The sequence below is a fragment of the Amblyraja radiata genome, chromosome 12 (assembly GCF_010909765.2).
Source record: "Amblyraja radiata isolate CabotCenter1 chromosome 12, sAmbRad1.1.pri, whole genome shotgun sequence".
In the NCBI taxonomy this organism is placed as follows: domain Eukaryota; kingdom Metazoa; phylum Chordata; class Chondrichthyes; order Rajiformes; family Rajidae; genus Amblyraja; species Amblyraja radiata.
The window spans coordinates 36,028,491-36,053,071 of record NC_045967.1 but is presented as its reverse complement, the minus strand read 5'-3'; the positions used below and the strand labels follow the sequence as shown (position 1 = coordinate 36,053,071).

At 39.0% G+C, this 24,581-nt stretch overlaps 1 protein-coding gene across 1 annotated transcript in view; it reads left to right on the top strand.

The window, feature by feature from the left end:
- LOC116979075 (Krueppel-like factor 5) overlaps positions 1–24,581 on the top strand; it is a 57,657-nt gene that overhangs the window by 25,265 nt on the left and 7,811 nt on the right. The window contains exon 4 of the mRNA XM_033030523.1: positions 2,303–2,362. Coding sequence (XP_032886414.1) covers positions 2,303–2,362 — 60 coding nt within the window. The remainder of the gene's footprint in view (positions 1–2,302; positions 2,363–24,581) is intronic.

The following is a 24,581-nucleotide window of genomic DNA, read 5'->3' as shown; positions in this document are numbered from 1 at the left end:
TGAAAATCTATTCTAATTAACACAACACCAAATGCAATCCAAATCATTAAACATTAACTCTTAAAATACTATTCAGCTGATAACTCTTTTTCAAGCACCTAAAATCCCATCTTAAGGTATCCTTGTAAAAATCACCCTCTATTAACTACAATACCACATTTTTTTTTCTCCCTTTGTTTGTTTGGTTACTCCTCACTCCTCTGCTCTCATTGACTTCCTCTTGTCAATTCTCTCAAATCTATCCATCACTGTTTTCCATCAGATTAGTTCTGTCCCACTCTCAGCTGGTCAACTTTTATGTAGAACGGAATACGATGCACACTAAACCAATTGACAGTTGTACTTTTCAGGAGAGGATCATAGTTAGGAGTATGTTATGATGACTTATTTGCATTTTTTCAGCAATCTGTGTGTATATAAATTTAATTTAGTCTTTAGGTTGAAGAAATGTAACTGTTTCCTTGACGTGCACAGAGTTTACATTGTCAATGACTTCAATCATGGCAAGTTTCATGACAATAGTTGTAACTTTGCATGTAACCAGAGCACCAGTCTGCTTGTCAGTTTACCAGTAGCCAGCTGGTATAACCAGCCATTCTCTTTTGAAACAATTTAACAAACCATTCTGAAATAATGAGTTAATCCAGTTGTTATTCATAAATCTTGGACACACATGAACACGAAAATAGGAGCAGGGGTAGGCCAATCAGCCCCTAAAACATGCCCCACCATTCAATGTTATCATGACTGCTCTACCCCTTCCTTCAAATCTTCCCCTATGCTACATCCCAATAAACCTCCATATCGAGACATTTTAAAAAATGTATCTACCTCTACTTCAAATATTTCCAATGAGCTCCACAACACTCTGGAGCAAAGAATTCGAGAGATTCACTACCCTCTATGAGAAGAGATTTCTACACAGCTCTGTTTCAAATAACTGCCCCCTTATCTTTAAACTGTTTTATCATTTGAGATGATTATCTCATTATCTCAACAACTATCCTGCCATGCCTCCTTGGGCTCTTTTGTGTTTCAATAAGATCATCCTTAATCTTCCAATAATAAAGGCCCAGCCCTTTTGGCCTCTCTCCTTTGAACAATCTTTTTTTCCCTGGAATTAGTTTGGAATCTATTGACTGCTTAGAAATACAGCTATATCCTTTCTTTGGTACGGGGACCAAAGTAATCCTCAATTCCAACTTTCCAAGTGTGACTTTACCAACACTCTATATAGATGTAATAAAATTAGCCTATTTTTAAACAAACGTCTACAATAAGGGCAATTTGCTATGGTAACCACCTTGTTGCATCTACCTGATAATATTTTGTAATTCATGCACAGGAACGTCCAAATCATTTACACCCCTTTTCCTCTTGGATAATAATCTGCTTTTAACTCCTCTTGCTGAAATTCATGATCTTGCACTTTCCACATTAAACTCCATTTGCCAAATTTTGAACCACTCATACAATATATCCACATCCCATTGTTGATTCACAATATCCTGATCACAACTTTCCCTTCCATATTTTTGCTGAACAGTTAGATTGCTATGTTATTTTCCCTTAGAAACAAGTATTGATACGTTTGTAATAATGTTATTTGTCATAAAAAGAGAATTTTGTCAGTCACTAATTTGCTTCAATGTTTTGAAAGTCAGATTCCTCACAAGTGAAGCAGTATAGCGAAAAATGTATAACAATCTGGGGTGAATCTTTAGATGGGGTTTATCTACGTGTCTGTCGTGGCTTTGGTGGAAGACCTATAGAAAATCCAGAAAAATGGCGTCAACATTAGTTTTGAGGTTTCCACAGTTCCGATACTGAAGTCACCAGCAGACCTATGCTAAAGCTCTTCCAGAGATTCTGTATTTTTGGGCAATATTCACAAATTTATAACGCTAGAAAGTTTATCGTACTCAAATGGTTTGTTAAGAGCAGATAAGCAGCCTGTTGTCAGATTTATTTTTGCCTGGAGTTTCTCAGTAATACATAAGAGCCAATCTGATCTGTTCTTAAATCCAGATATGCATCGCAATTTGTAAACAATTGTAAAAAGCTCAAATGTATACACATAAAGAGGCGCTTTTTAATTCAAACAAGAAGTACTGATCCCACAGGTTTTTAATGATCTGGAAATTAATACCTTAGGTCCTTGAAGTGACTTTTAAGCAGTCCAAAAACTCTCCGCTCCATTTTTGAGGTTACTCATCAAACTAAAATGAATACATTTAGGTCTTTTTTCAGCATCCAGGATGGGAAATCAGAAATGTTCTTACATTTTAAATTATTTTTGCAGGTTGTGCTAAAGTTTACACCAAGAGTTCTCATTTGAAAGCCCATCAAAGAACCCACACAGGTATTCTGTTTTGCTTGGCTATCATATAGCAGTGTCCACAATTAATGTATTTATTCCAGCAAAATGAGTGCACGATGTAATAAATCAGATCGAGCCACTGTGTTTAAGAATGTGTTCACGAAAATAGATCAACGCTCAGAATTTTACAAGATAATTCCTTGCTATTTCCACATTTAAATTGCTAAGCATTTAGTATTTCAGCACTTTTTACTACTAGCCTGTGTAACCAATAGAATCAGAGAACTGCAGTAATAAATAAGAATATGAAACATTTGACTGTGAATAATTTAACATGTTAGAACATGCTCTAGCAAATTTTGGCATAAACCTGATGGGTCAAATGGCCAATTAGTCTGCTGTAAACTCTCATACTTTAATACAGAATGCATCTTATTGAGTCTTTTTGGTAGCCAATTTTGCCGCATAATCAAAAATAAGGTAACACATACAGGCACTCAATTCCAATATCCCTTTCTAACACAGGGATTATCTCCAGTATAAGGTGTAAGTAAAACATTGGATATCTAATTTGGCTGAATTTAGATCTTGATCGTATTCTGTCCTTTTAATACCATGGTATAACTCTGCACAATGACTCTTGTTTGTTTTCCTAGACTGTTAAAATATATATATATTGTCACTTCTGATCAATTTAGATCTCAGACCCAGTTTGCTGGTCACAGTAGAGAAGTGTGTCAGCTGTCTGACCATTGATTCAACAGCACGAAAAAGCTGAAAATGAAATAAATATTCTATAAAAACGGATCTTGGAATTCTATTATAATCCATATAAAATTCCAACGGTTTGTATTATCAGGCAGGGAATATAAGATTAATCATTTAACACAATTAGACTATTTGGAAGTACAATTTACCTTCTTATCAAAAGACTAGCTAAATAATTCCTCTGTTCACTATTTGTAGGATACTTGAAACCTGAAACTGTTCTTTCTACTTCTCTTTGGAAATCCATCTTGAATAGTAATCAAGAAATAAAATGGCCATTTTTATATTGTTTTATATGCTGCAAAAGTAAATTGCTCATTTAGAAAATAATATCTGAAGAGGATACCCATGATTTTAACTGTGTGGCACCTGTTTAGAAAATCAGGTCAATTAATATACTTATAATTCAAGTTATAATTCAAACGTAGCTGATGTAGCAAAGTACCTGAATATTTAATATTCCATTGAATATACATAAAACACATATAGCTCTGGTTTTCATCACGATATTTTCATTAGTGCCTGATATTGTATATGAATTTAACAAAGCAATTCCTCACCTCGTGTATGCATCAGTATTCACCAGTAGGAAATTAGCTACAAAGTTACAAGCACTTAACGTATTTGTCTGAAATTTATGTACTCTGCTGTTTTAACAGAGGCACTAACCCATTTATTTTAATCTTGCCTTTGTTTCCCACTGCAGTCTTTTAGGACCATATTGTAACAATCCTTTAGTGTTACATGTTTTTAGAAACCAAGGAGAACTGCCTGTGGCACAGCAGATTTTCTAAACAAATGGCATTTGGCTGATGGATCTAGATATCATATTGCTTAAAGCAGATTGAATGAACTAGTGTACTTAGCTATGTAATTCTGAATTCTGGACAAGTTCCCTTGTTCGTTCTAATCTCCAAATTCTTTGTCTTTTGCATTTTTCCTTTTCATTGCATGTTTGACTTTTTTTACCTGGCTTTTAAAACATTTAACTCTTAGTTATTGTAATGAATCAACTCGAACATACATCAAGATACAACACAAAATCGCCATATCTAACGGGTGGCCTGCAAACCCGTCCGGCCCGTGTGCGGTACGAGTCCGCCTCACCTCCTTTCACTGGAGAAGATACCGGGGAGGGAAATGGGGAAACGACCGGTGACCCGACAAGCAGAGAGGGTGACGAGATAGGCGAGCTAGACGTCAAATGCCGCGGGGAAACGATAGGTGGCAGTGGGGACGCGGGACTGACTGTGGGAGGGTAAACGAAACGCGAGACATCCGGATATGGAGTCGGAGTGCTGCTGGGACCACTGCTTTGTGGCCCTTGACAATAATTCCGTCCTGTAATACTAGTTCGTCGCAAACCAGGAAGTATGGGCGGATTTCGAGCCGGGTGTTGTGTTGTTTGTCTGGCCAGCCGCACCAGACAGCAATTGTAAAGTCTCATCAGCAGCCGTGTGTTCTGCTAGGCTGCTCAAACAATCAGTTGGCACAAACAAAACCTTCATTACTGAGAATTGGTCCTGTTCAGAGAGTTGTTGTTCTTTAGTTTTGCGCGGGGCTCTGGATAGGTGTCGGCTATGTACATGTCTTTGCCTTTCTTATAGACGATGTTGAAATCAAACCGTTGCAGTTGCATCATCATTCGCTGTAGTCGTGCTGGGGCAGCGTGGATGGGTTTGTTCAGAATGGTGACCAGCGGCTGGTGGTCAGTCTCGATAGTCACAGACTTACCAAAGATAATGTCCTTGAATTTAGTGCAGGCGAAAACCACTGCGAGCAGTTCCTTTTCGATCTGAGCGTAACGCTGTTCAGTGTCAGTTAGCGTACGGGAGGCATACGAAACGTGCTTGAAATCTCCATCGGTAGTGGTCTGCAGGCACGCTGCGCCTAGCCCGTACTGGGACGCATCGCAGGTGAGCGTTACTGGTAACTCCAAAGCAGTAGAGAGGCACACACCTCGGGGGGGGGGGGGGGGGGGTCATTGCGATGAACGATGCGAGCATAATGAGTGTAGTCACGCTCAAAAAGATGCCAGGGTTCAGCAATGTCAGAACCGAAGATCAGAGGATTTGGACGGCGACATGAATTTGCCATGATAGAGATGATAAACACACAAAATAATCAAAATAAAATAAAACATGAGCGGAGTGGGCAAGATTCACTCTCTGACACCATGTAATGAGTCAACTCAAACACACATCAAGATACAACACATGTTTATTAAATCTACTTATAGCAAGGATCTGCAGACACTACATGTCCGAGCTGCTACTCAAACTAACTAGCATAAGCAAGCCCTTGATAATATGAAGCACATAATAGGTGGAGTCACTACTAACAAACACTATAATTGGCTAATATAAAATAGCCAATCTACAGTTACCATAGTCTTTCCGTCCTCTTGCATGTTTTTAAAGGTCCAAGCCAAACATGATCATACCTCGTCTGATTTACCAAATGCACTTTGTTCTGTTTTGCTGATGTCCAGGATTATCTGCCCTGTCCCATTCCCTGATATTTAACAATAAAAATAGCTGAGAGAATGTGTAATGAAATGCCAAGGAAATGGGTATCAGAAGATAAGTTTACTGCCAATATCTCAATCAATATTACAGTAAACAAGGATATCCAGTGTTTAATGGAAATTGTCATACAGTCATTTAAAATTGGGTCAATAGCCATTCAACGGTCAAGGCAAGATGACATTCTTCCTATTGTTATACAAGCCAAGAGTCAGTTCTGGCTGTGCCAAAAGATTATTCATAAATCATATTTGTAACTTCATAGTTTTATACTGGAGTGTTTTTATTAGCATTAAGGCACAACACATAATCCTTTGACCGCATCCGCCCTCAGAGTCTTCACATGTCCTAGCTTGCTCTCCAATGCTAGATAAACAAGGCCACCCACGTAAACACCATTCAAATCCTAACAAGCATGACTGACAAGCAGATCTTAGAAACAGCTTTTTAAACATAATTTCATTGCATTATATCTTTGATTTGATTTTTTGGCATTTGGACATCAAAATATAGATAACATAAATGTAGATATTGGGTGGAAAGCAATTTGCTAAATAAACACATCAATATATTTGAAGATTCCTTAAGAAATAACTACCATTGGAGGCTAGAAAAATTGAAAGGTGCTACATTCATGGAGAAATGCATAATGTAGTAAAAATGTATTTAAAAAAAAGGTTCTGTAAGGATATGCAAACAGAAATGTAGAAGGTATGTGTTAAATGTGTGTGGGCCTATATTTCTGTATGTCCTCATACTTGCTGCATTAATGTTTGGGGCATCAATGAGTTCATTTCTCGCTCTTCTAAACTCGAGACAGTATGTGTTCAGTTAGTTTCGTTTAGCGATACAGTGCGGAAACAGGGCCTTTGTCCCTGCACATTAACACTATCCTACACACACTAGGGACAATTTTACATTTATACCAAGCCAATTAACCTACAAACCTGTATGAGTGCGGGAAGAAACTGAAGATCTTGGAGAAAACTCACGGGGAGAATGTATAAACTCCATGCAGACAGAACCCATAGTCAGGATCGAACCCAGGTCACTGGTGCTGTAAGCACTGTAAGGCAGCAACTCTACCGCTGCACCACCGTGCCACTCTAAGTTTACTTAACTTCTCTTTGTGCAACAAATGCACCATCCCTGAATCAATATGGTGATCCTTTACTGTAATTCTACATTTACTAGCATATAATTTCTTGGGTAGGACAAATAGACCTGTGCAAATTACCCCAGATTCACCAAGGTAAACTCTATTTAGAGCAAGACGTCTTTACTTTGGTACTCAAATCCTTTTGCAATAAAGACCAACATACCATTTGCCTATCACAATGCTTGCTATACCTGCACATTAACCTTCAGGAAACTTGGGTTCCTGTGAATGACAACACTTTTCAATCTCTCATCATTTCAAAACTACTATCTGTTTCTGTTCTTGTACCAAAGTGAATGATGTTGCACTCTTTTGCACAGTTTCCTACTGCCATTCGCATAACTCTGCATTCCCCTGAAATAGAGGTCTAATTTTCCACTACAGCACAGAAGTTGTATGGTAATGTGCATTTTCCAGCGAGCCACAGTATTCAAAGGGGCTTTGACAATGTTTCTGCATTCCAGAAACCATATTTCCACAGATTAGTAAAATCAGATTAACCGCGCATTGACTGTCATCCTCTCTCAGGCTATCAACATTAATAATCCTACTCTACTGCTTCACAAAGATCCTTGCAATTGTTCAATTGATCCATAACATAACCACCCATTACATGATGGTACGATCAAAACTTGACTACCGAAGCTGAGAGCTGCTTGATATTGACATCGGCAATCATTTCCCCTGCATGTGATGAGTATTTCATCAATTTGACTGCAGCCATTGGGGGAATACTGTCTCGGAGTAGGAAAACAAGAAAAGCCTTTAAGGCTATCCACTAATACTCATTTGATATTTATAAGCATTTGATCAGGACTGAATATATAAATATAATTTGGAACATTGTTAGGTTCTTGGATGGGTGTCAGATGCTAAGATAAGCATCTGCAGAAGGGAAATCAAATGATAACTGTGGTGAGAATCTTTTTTGTAGTTATCTTTATTCACTCCTGGTGTGAGTTTCTGTCATGGACCAGTGTTTTCTGTTTGTCCCTCGTTGTCATTGAAAAGGGAGTAATGGGTTGCCTTCTTGATGTGCTGCAACGGCTGTGACAAAGGTTAATTTTGTAAATCCTGACAGGCAACAAGGAATAAAAGCAAGGATATTTTTCTAAGCCAGGAACATGGGTGTATGCTTTGTCAATGACATGTGCCATGGACAAAGTTGCTGCAAATGATGATGTACCCATGTAATTATTGTCCTTTTCCTCTTGGCAGAGGACATGGACTTTCAGATGCTGCCTTAAAAGCCTAGCAAAGTATTTGTTGGTGCTGTGTGGAATGTTTGAGGTGTTTAATGAGGATACCAATCAGAAAGATTACTTTTTCCTGGATTATATCAAACCACTGCATGTATAATGGAAGTGTTACCGCTCTAATTCCATTAGCTACAAAACACAAGTCATGTTAAAACTGTTGTGAATTGCAAGTGGAATTCCAAACAGATTGTCACATGTTGAGTAAATTGAAACTGCGTCAAGCAGCTCAGTGTGGTGAACACTCTCTTTTCTGATACCTTGCTGTATGTTACACTGAAGGCATGACCAGGAGTCACTAATCAAATTGGTAAGGTAAATCCAGAAACTAACCATGATTTGTTCCTGTTAGCTGTCACATCCATATGTACAGCCAGTCAAGTAAAAAGGCAAGAATAATGAATCAACTCATCCACCATGTCAATTTGCATTCCTTGTACTTCGATTTTGAATGCCCTGCTGCCATTTCTGAGATTATTTTTTGGTCTTGGGTGCAAATGTTGTCTACTAAGCAATATTTATTGCACATCTGCATTTGCCCTAAATTAAAATGATGGTGGTGTTGGTGATAAGCCTTTTTGAACCTTATCCGTCCATTTGGCAAAGCTAATCCCAGTTTTGTTTTTTTTAGCCAGGACCTTTGACCAGCAATGATGACTACATGTTAAACATCAGCAGCAAAATGTAGGCCAGTATAGCATTTCAGTCAGGCTGGCAAATTAATTATTGTACCATCATACTTCAGTTCAAATAAGTAACATGCAGGACAAAAGAAGAAACTGTCTTGACTTCATGTACGGCATCACTAAACTGTCTAGGCTTTACAGTACTGGTTAAAGTCGGGATGCATTTGTGGCAAACAATGTATTACTTGGAGTTGATTTAAATGAATGACCAGTTTCGGGTTGCAGTTTCAGTCCTGGAGTAATAATCACGTCCCCTTTAGTCTGATGCCAATATCTCATACCATGTAAGACAAACTGGCAGGCCTCACTTTAAAATGTCCTACAGGTTTATTTTAATTAAAACAGTAAATACCACCTGACAATCAGACCAGAACTCACTTCTTCAGTGTGCTGTTGAAATTTGTGTCTGAAACCTGCTAAACCAGATTTCATTTTGCCTCATTCATGTTATTTCAGGCAATGCTGCAATGTCAGTGAACTGTTGACACTGAAGTAACAGAAGTGGTTGCGCTTTGTGGAAACCCCAACTCACCTGGGAATAGAGGCACTGATTACCTCACGTTTTATTCTGTTTTTACCTGTTCTCAGTGTGCTGCTTTCTTTTCGTACATGGTCAAAACAGAAATGTTGGTTGAAAAATAGATCTCCAACTATCGGGCAATTTAATTAACTATTGACGCATTGAGTATAAATTACTTTCACAATGCCTCGGATTCCAGTCTGATAATCTCTTATAAATAAATAGAAAGTGGAAAACCTTAAGGGAGTAACATTGCAGTAAACCTAGAAAAACACCTTACTTTTGCAATTGTAGTGGGGAGTGAGTAGTTGAAGGGAAAGAAAATACCTCTTTGGAAACTTTAGATGTTCACAATTTCCATTGATCACACAGTGTTCTGTTTGTTGTAAAACATAGTGAAATGAGAGATGTTAATGGGAAGAATTCCTGCACAGTTAACCCTGAATACAAACTTTGAGAACAAGACTTACAGACATGAGTTTATACCTTTGGAATTAGGAAGTCACCTCTCATATAACATCTCACAGATAAATTAAAGCAAACATAGGGAACATTGGAAGTATGCACAAAATCAGTCAGCATCTGTGGTGCAAAAGGATGCATTTTGATTTATTTTCTACATAAATTAAATATAAAAGGTGGAGAAAACTGGTGGAGTACATGTGCACAGGAAAAAAACAGTCTGAAGAGAAGTGTGTAATTTCTCACCTCGGGCAATTAATAAATGGATGCAGTAAGAAATTAATAAAAAACAAAGGCTCGTTTGGCGAAACCTTCAATTTTATAGGGTACAGTGAGTACTTTATCTGCCCAGTTTGCTTTTCATTAAAGAAAATGCATAAAACTTAATCGGCATTAAATTCACAATTAGTTGTTGACTCAGACTGCAAAAAAAATATTGAGTGCAATACATGAACATTTAAAATTAAACAAATAAATGGACTTTTAAAGGAAAATCTAGGTATTGAACCTATCCTTTCTCTTTGCAGCAGCTGGGAGATTTGGTGAATTTAGTTTCTAATCAAATGGAAGTTATTTTGATGAAGTCATGAGAGTAGGCACTGCTTTAAACCTGCTGCCTTTTACCTGAGACTAACTGAGTTTACCAAGAATAAAAAGCGGTTGAAACAAAGAACTTCAGGTTTAATATTGAAGTGGTGTGCAGAATTGGGGTATAGTTTTCCTTTGCATATCATTTCTTCTGAAGATGTGTAGTGTACTACCTGGTTTGCAACAGGATACCGAGTTGGATGATCAGCCATGATCATATTGAATGGCAGTGCAGGCTCGAAGGGCCGAATGGCCTACTCCTGCACCTATTTTCTATGTTTCTATAATGTTGTAAGATTCTTCAAGGACTGAGGGAGGAAAAGCTCAGGTTCTTGGGCACTGATAATCCTGGTAGAGAGGGTCCAGCTGAGAAAAAAAGTATATTTCTGTGGTGCAGATGGATAAACATTCTCACCTTCCTCTCTTTCTCCTGGTCCTTTTCTTTGTAGCAACAGCTGCTGGCCTCCCTAACTTTATCTTCCATTCTTTCTACAAACCAAGGGAAATCCCCTTGCAAAATCTCTCTGACCAAGCACTTCCTTTCTCATAGAAAGTCGTCACAATGGAAGTATAGTTTTATCTCTTTTTACATGAAATCCTCAGATTTTTCATGAAAACTTGTGATAGAGCTTTCCAATTAACTGGACTTCCAAAATGGCTTGGATTCTTGCTGGATAATTTCAGGTGGAAGTTGAATTGTTCCCAATTAAATGAGTACATACACAAATGCATTTCCAGCAATGAATATTAAACAGTTCTCTAATTACAGAAAAGTTACTGTAATATTACATAGGCATATGTGCAGAATGAGACACTGTTTCAGTGCATGAGCATTGAAAATGTATTATGTGGAATACTTTGAAGATATCCCTTCAAGTCAAAAAATATTTAGTATATTGAAAGCTTTTTACAGTTAGTGAAATTAGATATATTATAGCACAAAATATTATATTAGGCTCTGGAGCTTGACCGTGACATTAGCTCAAATTTGGACTATAATAATAATGGTGTAAAAATTATAATTGGCCTTTATCCTAAAAATGTAAACTACCTGGGAGAATTGAGGAAATCTCCCAAGATTATGCATGCTGTAATCTTAATACAAATGCATAACAAGTTTGGAAAATTTCCCCAATTTCTACCTCTAATCTGAATTTGAATTCACGGTGAAAGAATATTGCCACTTTTCCTTTTTTTTTTTTTTTTTTGAAAGTCTGTCAATACACATCTAATCTTTGAAATGTAGGAGGGATTAAACCCCAATTCTAGGCTCAAGAATTGTTGTGGTTTCGATCAGTAAATTAATTCATTAGCTGAAGAACCATTAACTGTGTGGTTAGCAATCACATTTCAAAACGTTTTTGATTGTCTATGTCTGGAGGGTGTACTTCTAGAGAGGATGAGTTATTATCAACAGACCTGTCAAAAGAAACAAGAGGTCTAATTAGTTCAAGGAATTCTCGAAAGAATGGAGGTTGGTAATGGTTTTGTAAGCACCTAATGAAGCTTTAATGAAGCCTGCTGAAGTGAACGAACAGCTCTTAATCACACCGTTAGTGCAAGACCCCAAGAGACAATAAAGGAATCCCTTCTTTGCAATACTTTTCCCCTTAGATTGTACTCTATAATTATCCCATTGTAGTTCAATGCAATAGAATCAACATGACTAACAATGTTGAGTTCAAAGAGTTACGGTTGCAACTACAAAATGATTTTGCTCTGGAATACCTAGTGCTATAAAGCTTTTATAGTGTTTATCAAATTTTATCATACTCTTAATGTTTGCTTCGTAAGTACACAATTTGTTAGATACAACGTGACTTGTCACGCAACCGTTTTAATCTCACTTTGGTGCAGTGGAATCGCTTGTTAATACAAAGTTAGGAATTTAACTTTAACAGGAGATTAAAAAGAAAATTTTGCTGAGATCAGGTGAATCTTAACAGTTCTTGGGTAAAATATTGAATGCCAGAAGATAAGGGAGTAGAGGAATGAGAGGAAAGTAGATTGCCCATTTCAGTGGCAAGAGGCCACCATTGGCATGGGTCTCCATTGGTGGAACATGTGGTACGGTGTGATGGAGGATTGGTGGAGGCCACAGTCACTGATGATCAGTCAGCCACTCCCCCATGTGTTACTACTTCTACTTGTCAACTGTTTATGTAATCTGTTGTTTGGATGAGTCCTTTAAACCTTTCCTTCTGATCTAGCACATATTGGCACATATAAACAGTACCAAAGTTGTCTTGGACCTTTTGTTGGCCATTTTTATAATTATTTATTGTTGCTGAAATAATTGCTATAACACATCAAAAATGGATAAAACCTTTTATGCAAATTATTATAAAAAACCATGTTTGGTTTTAGAAATGTACAAATGAAACTTGCCTCATTCTTTACAAGTAATAATAAAAGAGCGTGGCAAGGAAGAGTCAGATAAAACATTTTTTACCAGACCTGCGGTTGCCTATTGATCGGACCATACGACCGGCCGAACCCTCGAAACTTAGCCGATGCACCCATCTTCTGACTTGAAATTAAGATAGTTACAGCAGGAGCCTCCAGCTTGTAAACACACTGGAGGTTATAAGCCATCCATAATTAACTTTCAAACAGATTATTCAGTTGAGTAGGAGAAATGGATATTGCTTTGCACATAACATTATATAAACATGAAACTGATCAATTTGAAAAATTCTTGTAGAATTGGGACAGGACGTAAACTAGAAGGAGCTTTGTACCCATTACAAAGGTGGCAATTATGATGGCCACAACAGTGTGCTTTTGTTCTATCATAATCCAAAACAATTCTAGATTAGTTTCATATTCATGGTTCAGAATCTCCTTTCCCCAAAAAATTTACCAAGGCTGCTCGGGTCTGATCTCATGGAACAAATTTATTGGTGCATTATACAAAAGTCTGAATGAAATGGACAGCTGTGACTTACTAACTTACACAAAACAATAGCGAGCATAGCCTGTAAACTGGATCATGTGGAATGATGTTTTTTGTGTGCTGTGTGATCCAATTTCAATGAAAACTGAAATGTTACTGAAACTCGTATCTCATGTGAGATTGCACAAAGTCTGCATTTTTTTTTCATTCCAGTTCCTCTCTGCATCTAAAACTAATGCATGAGGGATATCAAATACTGTGATGCTCAAGAACTCTGGGTAATTTATGCAGAGGAAGCCCATGAAGATTGCTCTGATGTGATTTACTGGTGTGACCTCAAGCCAGTTCCAGGTTGACACTAAGAACATGATCGGGTAGTTCCACTATAATCTGCCTATTATCTTGTGGACCCCATGCCTGATGAGTAGTGTTTCACCCAAATCACTTGTTTCGTCATTCAAGGTCTAAGCATATGTGCAAACCTTTAAAAAAAAAAAACTCAACTAGACATTTTGTTGTGAGAATGTATCCCAAATGGTTTTATGTAAAAGTTTTAGGTTTTAGGTAAAACTATTTGGGAAGATCAATTATGAGATACATTCTCACCATAAAATGACAATTCAAACCTTTTCACCCCAAAGCATCAATAGGGTGGTTGCATTAGGATGGATGGGGTCAAATCAGTAGTTGGAATGGGGTAAATGAAGGTTGAGTAGAGACGTACCATCAATCATTACGGAGTAAGATCACTAGATGTGCAGTCGATGAACATCGGAGCGGGATTGAAGGTCGGTGGTGTGACAAGCGGTCTGGATAAAACGTCACTAATTAGGTATGGAGTCCACAAGACAGTAAACAGCTTAAGGCAGAACTACCTGAATCAGGTTGCTCTTGTCAACTTGAGCCCGCATACTGAAAATTAGATGGCATTTTGAGCAGCTGTCTTCAACTGCACTAATTCCTTGTGAAAGTTTCAAACCACGTAGTACATTTGAAATTTCTGCAACAGATTAAATTTATGGTGTACTTATTTTCCCAATGGATTGCCTTGAGCAATGGAGCAACAGCAAGGTACCAATGATCATTTGGGTCATTAGTCCTCCACTGAAGACATCCATTCTCAAGGCCTTGAGTGAAAAATAGAATGAAAATATTCTGTAAATAACCTTTTTCTGAGGCCATGTTCAGAGACGTGGAAAACAACAAAACACACTACAAACAGGCTGCAAACACTCATTAACACCTGCCCTAGGGGAATACTTAACATCTGGTAGAGAGACAAATGTGGACCTGTGGAAAAGAACAAGCCAGTTCTTGAATTTGATGTACAATGAATTTGACGTACAAATTTGATGGAGAAAATGGAGTTGGATTGGACACGCCATCAGAAAACCTGCCACAAACATCACCCGGCAAGCTCTAAAATGGAACCCCCAAGGAAAAATGAGAAGAGGTCACCCCAGGAACAGCTGGAGAAGAGGTGTCCAGACAGAAATGTCAGAGTGGCCTCAACTGGGGAGATCTCGAAAGAACTGCCAACAACCGAGTGAGGTGGAGGACATTTCTCAATGGCCTATGCTCCCTAGAGGAGCAAAGGGCTTAAGAAGAAGATGTTCAAGAGACCAGCAGCCACGTGACAAAGCTGCAACAAGAGATGGGGGTAAGAGACCAGCTCTTGATGTTGTCAGAGAGATGGGAAGAGAGAGACAGGCAGACAGACATGGTATTTGGCAGGATTGGGTCCAAGAGACTGGCAGACACACTGTGTTATATTCATTTCTCTGCTCTTTAAATTGTCTCCTGGAAATAAAATGAGTTAATTCTATGGCAATGATGCAGGAACAAGAGCATTCTTGTTTAGTTTAATACAATGAAATCAGGGTTTCTACTCCCTATAATTAAACAGTCATATCTCCTCAGCAACAATTTCATAGCCAATAAATTCTCATTTAATAGGAGCTGCACCTCCTGCTAATGTAGCAAAATCATTGGTTAAAAATGAAAGGAAGGGATACCTATGACTTTTTAAGGGGGATGACCAGCCTGCGGCCCCAAGTTTCGGTAATCAGACGTGAATACCAGCTACTCCAATCCATCTATGCTTACAAATTAAGCACAATTTAATGAAAACAATGAGCACTCAAGACTCCATGTCACGGATCTGTCTGATCCACAAATAAAAAAGTTTTGAGCCACCTGAAACCACTGAATCCCACTTAAATACCACATCAAACATAATCTTAAAATTAGTGCTATAAATCTTATTTGTTTTGTTGTTGAATATTTGCATTATTACTAATACTAGGAGGACCTAATTAATCATACATGATTTGAATAGGACTTCCACCACCACAAATATATATTAATTTAATTTGTATGACTGCTCTGCTACAGTCATGCATTAAACTAACATATTTCACAATAGTAAGCATGTAAATGCAGTTGGACAAAGCAAGAAGTTTCAGAATAAGTTGTGAAATAATTAATAGGTTTGTTGATAACAAAATAACCACCTATTTGGTCATCGGTGGTTCTTTCATGGTAAATGGGTGAATATAGAGGAGCTGAGGCGAGATGGATTCTCCTTGTCACATGCACCCCCTAGGAGTGGGCTGTAAACTATAATAGGGACTCGGTGGTGACTAAACCTCTCCCATAATGGCCCTGCAATGTCCTCACAGTCTTTGACAGGAGACTAGGCTTGTGGCAGAACTTTTTCTCCTCTCAAAGCTGGGAACATCCTGGTTAAATGTTTTTGAAGGTTTGTTTTTATATTCACATATACTTAAAATTAATTGCTAATTAATTTCTATAAATCATTTTTAAGCTATTCAAAAGTATTCAAACCTAAAAAATAAAATGTTTTAAAACACACATTATTTGAAACAAAATAAGAAAAAAAAAACTCTTCCCCATAATCTTCAGTTGGGCATACCCATTCAAAGAATAGAGGTTTTGATTTCATGCCAAGTCTGGTGGAAATCCCAGCATGGTCATACTTCCTCTCTGTACACCATGTAGTCCAGTAATGGAGTGGAGTGACCTGAGTGCCAGCAGCTATCACTCAGCAATACAGGGAGCTCATGCAAGTCCAACATTTGCTTATTGGGGAGCAGCTAAATACAGCTAGTTCCCTTCTAAATCATTGGCCACAGTAATATGATTTGTCTCCGTGCATTTGATGGTCATTCAGCTCAACCAGTATGTTCTTTTAACCTCTCACAGCCCTGACACCTCATTTGACAAATATCAAATCTGTTTTTGGCAACTCGTGGTGGGACAATTGTATTGTCTTACACGAACTAGAAATGTTACATTCACAGCTCCTGCGGAAGTCAGAAAGTGAAAGTTCGCGACTTTCAACTAATTGCAGAGTTCACTTCAACAAATACAATGTGGATTCCACACCAGATTCAATTCACCTGCTTTAAGTGAGTTTGAGTAATTAAGAGTTTTTCAAATGTTATTCAATTTTTCTTAATACATCTACATTCTGGGATATTACTATAAATATTCTGGACTGATAATGTATTGTTGGATAAATCAGTACTTGCATTGCAGAAATCAAATTGCATGGAAACGGTGTTGCCCTGAAGTGCTCGTATCAAGCACTCATACCAGTCTGACAAGCTATCCAAATTAGTTGCAAGCCCAACAAACAGAAAGAATAAAACAAGTTTATTTTTCCCTCATTCCATACTTACTTATCTAGTACTGTTTGCTTTATTTGCTGATAAGCTTTAAGTGCTGGGCAATGCTGAGCCATACTGACCAGTGTTACACTTGGGTCTTGTGAAGGGCTTATCTCTCTGATGATTTAATAGCTGATTTAGTCACGCTTTGATAACATATTGCTGAAGTATTAAAGACCTCTTTATACCTCATCAACATTCTGATTGCAGAAAAGAATCCATGAATAATTTGGAGTACAGTTTGTGCTAATTCTAGAGGCTACACTTCATGCCCCATCTGCTGCTAAACCTATGTTTGTCTCTAATTACTGACATTACTATTCTTCCACATGTGTTGCCAAATGCAGATTTAATATTTGCTCATGGTGAGCAACAGTTTCTTAAAAATCAGTAACCCTTCAAATACTTCATGGACAGCCATGTGTCAGCATGATCAGTGAAATATGATATTAAGGATGTTGTAATCTCGCATGATCATCACGTCCACAGCCATGCATTTTCCAGGGGAGCAACACTGGATTGAAACCAAAAACAAGTGGCTGAAAACTCACTCCCAGTTAATAATGTTCAGAATGGCATATAGTCATATCTGGCTATTCAACTCTCCAAAATGCATTCCATTAGCTAGTGGAGCTGATGCCTCACAGCTTCAGTGACCTGGATTCAATCCTAATCTATGATGCTAATTGTGTAAAGTTTGCAGATTCTCCCTTGAAACGTGTATATTTCCTCCAGGTGCTTTGATTTACATTTAGCTTTATTATGGTCACGTGTACAAAAGTACAGTGAAAAGCTTTGTTTTGCATGCTATCCAGGCAGATCAGATAATTGCCTCCCACATTGACAGCTAGGTGGGTTGGTAGGTTAATTGACCACTGCCAATTGGTTGCAGTGTGTAGGTGAATGTTGATAACTGGGGGAATTGATGGGAATATGGCAAGAATAAATTGGAATTTGTACAGAGTAATGTTGATGGTCAGCATAGATTTGGTAGAACAAAGATGTTTTTTTGCATGAGCCTGTAACCATGATAGAAGCAAAGTACAACCCACTGATGTGGTTCAATGGTACTTTATTGGTCACAAGTACAGTGCCATTTTTTTTGCATACAATTCAGTAAAAAATCTTACTGTACATTAGAACAATCATACTTCGATCCAAGAGTGTACGAATATTAGATTACACTCAGTCAGTGCACATACATTGTACCAGGGATGAAACATGGTCTCTTGATTCTATTTAGTTAACGCAAAATAGAGGATTTTATTGCAGAGGTTTCAGAGGAACCAGGAAATGGGTGAAAGTAATCGGTTTGCAGACAGCCTGTTAATGTTAAATTTTGCAAAGTTGAGAATAGCCAAGTCAAGTCAAGAGAGTTTATTGTCATGTGTCCCAGATAGGACAATGAAATTCTTGCTTGCAGCAGCACAACAGAATATGTAAGCATAAATACAGTTCAGTGTGTCTATATAGCATAGACCATATATATACACCTATGTGGGTGGGTCCTTTATGATGTTGGCAGCCTTTTTCAGGAAGCAACTGCGATAGATCCCTTCGATGGTGGGGAGGTCAGAGCCGATGATGGATTGGGCAGTGGTCACAACTTTCTGCATTCTTTTCCGCTCCTGGACGCTTTTTTAACCAAGCCATGATGCAACCAGTCAGCATGCTCTTCGCTGTGCACCTGTAGAAGTTCGAAAGAGTCCTCTTTGATATACTGACTCGCCGTAATCTTCTCAGGAAGTAGAGGCGCTGATATGCTTTCTTTATAATTGCATCAGTGTGCTGGGACCAGAAAAGATCTTCGGGAATATATGCATGCCAAGGAATTTGAAGTTCTTGACCCTTTCCACCATCCTGTTGATATAGACGGGATTGTGGGTCCCTGTCCTACCCCTTCCAAAGTCCACAATCAGTTCCTTGGTTTTGCTGGTGTTGAGAGCCAGGTTATTGTGCTGGCACCATTTGGTCAATCGGTCGATCTCACTTTTATACTCTGACTCATCACCATCAGTGATTCGTCCCACAACAGTGGTGTCGTCGGCGAACTTGATATTGGAGTTCGCACTATGTCCAGCTATGCAGTCATGAGTATAGAGTGAGTACAGCAGGGGGCTGAGCACGCAACCTTGAGATGCTCCCGTGCTGATTGTTATCGAGGATGACACATTTCCGCCAATATGGACAGACTGGTCTGTGGATGAGGAAGTCGAGGATCCAATTGCAGAGGGATGCGCAAAACCCCACATCTGGGAGCTTGGTAACCAGCTTGGAGGGGATGATTGTATTAAATGCCGAGCTGGAGTCAATGAATAATGGCCTGACATATGAGTTTTTGTTGTCTAAGTGGTCCAGAGCGGAGTGGAGAGCCGGTGAGATCGCATCCACCGTTGACCTGTTGTGGCGGTAAGCGAACTGCAGTGGGTCGAGGTTCTTGTCGAGGTAGGAGTTGATATGCGCCATAATCAACCTTTCAAAGCACTTTATCACCACAGACGTTAGTGCCACTGGTCGATAGTCATTGAGGCACGTCACCTTGCTCTTCTTGGGCACCAGTATTATTGATGCCCTTTTAAAGGAGGTGGGAACCTCAGACCTCAGAAGTGAGAGGTTGAAAATGTCCGTAAAAGCTCCAGCCAGTTGGTCCGCACAGGTTTTTAGAACACTGGGTATACCATCAGGTCCAGATGCTTTCCGAGGGTTCACCCCCCTGAAGGATCTTCTGACGTCGACCTCTGTGACTGTGACTGAAATACCATCACAGCGAATGGGGTCGCGGGAAGGCACATCAGTGTTCTCCCTATCAAAGCGTGCGTAAAACGCATTGAGCTTGTCAGGGAGTGATGCTTCGCTGACAATTAAGCTGCCTCCTGATTTCGCCTTGTAGGAGGTGATGGCATTCAAGCCCTGACACAGTTGCCGAACATCCGTCTCATCCTCCAGCTTGGAGCAGAAGTCCCTTTTGGCCCTTTTGATGGCCTTACCAAGATCGTATCTGTACTTCTTGTAGACGTCTGTATCTCCAGATCTGAATGCCTGGGATCTGGACTTCAGAAGAGTGCGGATCTCATGGTTCATCCAAGGCTTCTGGATAGGAAACACTCAGAAGGTTTTTGATGGGATGCAGCCCTCCACACATTTCTTAATGAAGCCTGTGTTGACTGGCGTATTCATTCAGGTCTGTTGCCGAGTCCCTGAACACTGCCCAGACTACAGACTCCAAACAGTCCTGAAGTTTTTGATCTCATAAATCCATAAATACCAACATCATAATTGTATGGAATCCAACACAAAACAAATGGATGCTTATTAATGTTGTTAAAGTTCTAAAGAAATTAGTTAATTATCGAATCCCTGAGTGAATGGATACTGGACAAAACACTTTTTAAAATATAACGATAAATGATGTAATAGTATAAAGGTATTCTCTTAGGTTAGTTCTGTGAATGACCTTGAGCTATTCAAACACTTGGAAATCAACCCTCTATTTAACTATACATGTTTTATACCAGTCAGTTAGAGTTCATATTGATTGTGTATGTTTTAACAGGTTCTTGTTTGCTTCCTTCTCATTTTGAATTTAACCTCGCTCAATATTTGGGCTATTTTTTTTCTCTCTCTCACTGTTGACCTGTTTTTTGGTCTTTTGGGTGTACCAAATAATAATGAAGAAGAACGCACCGCAGAGTCATTGTTCTGCTTAAAACCTATGTCAGAGGAACAAATAAGGGGATTCAAGTTCCAAGATTTGTCTGGGGGAAGGTCATTAACTAATTAATTTCTTCTGGCAACAGTCCAGAGCACAGAACATTGTTCTCTTTTTTTAAATTTAGTGCTTTGATTGCACCACAATTTTGGAATCTGCTTTAGATCGAAGATCCATATATCGATCTTAGGGTCAAAGTGGAGATAATTGGATGGACAACTGCTTGAACATTACTGTCGGGGAATCGTAGCTCCATTAATAATTATGGTTGCCTGATGGGTGAGCTTGCCAAATCTGATCAGGCATAGAGTGCTGGTACACAAAATTGCTGGAGAAACTCAGCGGGTGCAGCAGCATCTATGGAGCGAAGGAAAAGAGTGCTGGATTGTGTGTGATATTTCAAAGGTCAAGTGTTTATTCATAAAATGCAATGGATATGAACTGGAACAATGACATTCTTTCTTATTACAACTTTACAGTCACATTAGATGCAACAGCACCACCAATAAATATATAATTAGTTATTCTGATGTGCTATTCTTCAACTTAGAAGGAACAGTTCTCAGGCTTAAATACCTTCTTCCCAATGATACCAATGGGACAAGAGATTAGCCATGGTAGTGTGGGTCATTGCTGATATTAGCCGTGTGCGGACGATAAACTGAAGCCATGAAGTGGAAGCCAAGATACAGAACGGAAATGATGGCGAAAAGCCAAATTACAGAACGGACACGACGGCGAAAAGGCAAATAACCGGACGGGCTCGACGGCGAAAAGGCAAATAACCAAATGGGCGCAACGCCGAAAAGCCAAATAACGGACATGACGTCTCCGGGGACAGGATTTGTCCGAAACCTTGTCAGCGATTGCTCCAGACCCCCGCGTCCATCACATCACTGGCCAGGGGAGACGGGAGGGTGGGGGGGATTTTTAATTTTCCTTTGGCGCTTTTGGACTGCCAAAGATCATATAGCGGATTATTTTTGTAAACGTTGATATACCACGGTGCTTGGGGTTATGAGGCTGGAATATTTCTCCCCTCTCTCCCTCCCCCTCTCTCTCTATCCCCCTCTCTCGCTCTCCCCCTCTCTCTCTCCCCCTTTCTCTCTCCCCTCTTTCTTTCTCCCCATCTCTCTCTGCCTCCCCCTCTCTCTCTCTCTCCCTCATCTCTCTCTCTCTCCCTCTCTCTCCCCTCTCTCCTCTCTCTCCATCTATCCACCCTCCCGTCTCCCCCAGCCAGTGATGTGATGGACATAGGGGCCTGGACCAATCGCTGACAAGGTCTCGGCCAAATCTCGTCCCCGGAGAAGTCATGTCTGTTATTTGGCTTTTCGGCGTTGCGCCCGTTTGGTTATTTGGCTTTTCGGCATCGCGTCCGGTCGGTTAGTTGGCTTTTTGGCGTCATGTCCGGTCGGTTATTTGGCTTTTCGCCGTTGTTTCCGTTCAGTATCTTGGCTTCAGCTTCTCGTCCTTCGATGCCCCGTCCGGGTACCAATATTAGCTGCCTTCCTGAGGGAGCGCCCCTTGTGGTGGGAGCGCCCCTTGTGGATCTTTTACACGGTGGGGAGGTCAATATCTTTGCTGGACTGGACAATATTCACCTCTTTCTGCAATCTCTTTTGTTTTTAGCATTCAAATTTTCCAACCAAAGGCATGATACAACCTGTCAGTAAAAAGAAAATGCCTCTAATAAGAAACAGGATTAAAAAATGATTGTTAAACTTTCATGAGTCATGGTCATAGAGATATACAGAACAGAAACAGGCCCTTCGGCCAATCTCATCCAAGATAGTTTCAGGTCGTCCCGTTTGCTTGCATTTGACCCATGGAGTTTGGGAAAATCAATACTTCTAGCCTCCAAAAGAGCCCAGATCAATTGATTAAAAATAAATAAATAAACTGACCAAAACAGTTTGTGATTAAGTAATGTCAGTGAATATGAAGCAATAGTAAATAAAAGAAACCAATGGTATTGATCATCTGCACATTGAGAGATGAAAATCGGAGTAATTGACGAGATTTATCCTAAATGGAATTATAAGCATCTAATGAGATTGCACTTTGTTTGTTTTCAGTCTTTTGTTCTTTTTACATAATGTTGTATGTGATTTACGTATAATTTGTTTCTGTGTGTTTGTTTGAATGTGTGCGTTTGTGACGCTGTTGCAGGCAAGATTTTAATTGTACCTGTATTTAACCATTCTTGTGCAGATGACAATAAATTCTACTCAACTATTTTACACTGTGTGGGAGCAAAATCAACACTTTCCAATTTTATTTTATTTAATCATTTAGCTCTGGTTAGGCTTTCATTTTCTATTCCACACCAGATGCATTTCCATTTAATTTAGCTGAGCAACATGTAAAATCATGTGCCTGAGATTAAATGCAATGAACTAAAAATGAAATGATCCTAAACCCTAACTCTTGAGGACTTCTCTCAGCAAGAAGACCCCTTGTCCAGGTTTAGAAATGCCATTAAATAGACACAAAATGCTGGAGTAACTCAGCGGATCAGGTAACATCTCTGGAGAAAAGTCTGAAAAAGGGTTCTGACCCAAAACGTCACCTATTCCTTTTCTCCGGCGATGCTGCCTGCCCTGCTGAGATACTCCAGCATTTTGTGTCTATCTTCTGTGTAAACCAGCATCTGCAGTTCTTTCCTACACACTCATAAATGCCATTTATGTGTTAACATTTGCTTGTGGGGAAATGGTCAGCAACAAGTGTGCTGATGACTTTCCTCCACTCTTCACCCCACCATCTCCACCCTTCTTATCCCAGGAAGCACTGTCTGCAAATCTGGGGCCACATTAATGTTTTGCCTCAGTTAAGCCATGGTGAGAGCTAAAAATGGCATGTGATAGTAAGTGACTGGACTGCTGATTTTAGCCATATTTTTGTGTTTCATGTGAGAATGCAGACACTGCCCTGCAGCTATTTATATCACCAAGAGGTTAATTTTTTTTTAAATTCTATGGTACATATTGAAAAAGGTATTCTTTTAATAAAGGATATAATACAAGGGGCATTTTTAAATTAGTCAACAAAAAAAGCAAATATTTGAGGTCAAAGTATCTGAATTTTATTCACTCGGCTTTATATTTCCACTATCAGAAAAAGTGTGCTAATATTTGGACCACACCCTGGTGCAAGAATCAATTCAGCCTGGCAAATTCTCCCACTGATAAAGTATTTGTTAACTTGTGCAGAACCTTTTGCAAAGAGACTGATTATCTGACCCTTGTGTAGTGGCCTCTCTAAGTAGGAGGCAGAGAAGCCAGATAGATTTACTTGCTATTGTTCCATTGTCAGAAATTTCTACCTCTCAGTGCTTAGTAGGTGGCACAAACAAATGTGATGAATGGGGAAAATCTAATTATGTCGAAGGAGATTAATAGCCTATCCAAGCTGCAAATACAAGCGTTTCTATGTGTGATATCTGAGAAAGTGAGAAAGAAAAGTGGTGCTAAATTAAGCATCAACCTATTTTAAAACACAGAATGCTAATTAATTTTGCAATTCCCTTTTTGTAGACACATACAAATATGTAATTTATGCATTTGTGCTATTCTTATGCTTCTTCATGGTAGAAATGTATGCAGGGCAGTGCTGGGAAATCACACCAAACACCTGCTCCCTGCAGCATCCAATATTTAATTGCAATGAATGCAAAATAAATATCTGCATTGTATATAATAAGCAGTCAGCTCAGTTTCTAACACTGCCTGAGACAAATGGCTATCCTGGGTTTCAAGACTCTATCCATACCACAGAATTACTAGTTTTAATAAATGAGGGTGATACACTATCGACCAGCTAGGGTGTACAGAGATCTCATCCTGAAGAATCTCTCTGTCCCTTTCTTTCAAATGGTATATAACAGTGTCACTAGTCATAATTTAAATCGCATTTGTTATCTATTATTTTTTAGAAATATTTGCATTTGCATGAAAAATAAATGTGCACATACTGTAAGTGCTTAATAAATGTGATTGGT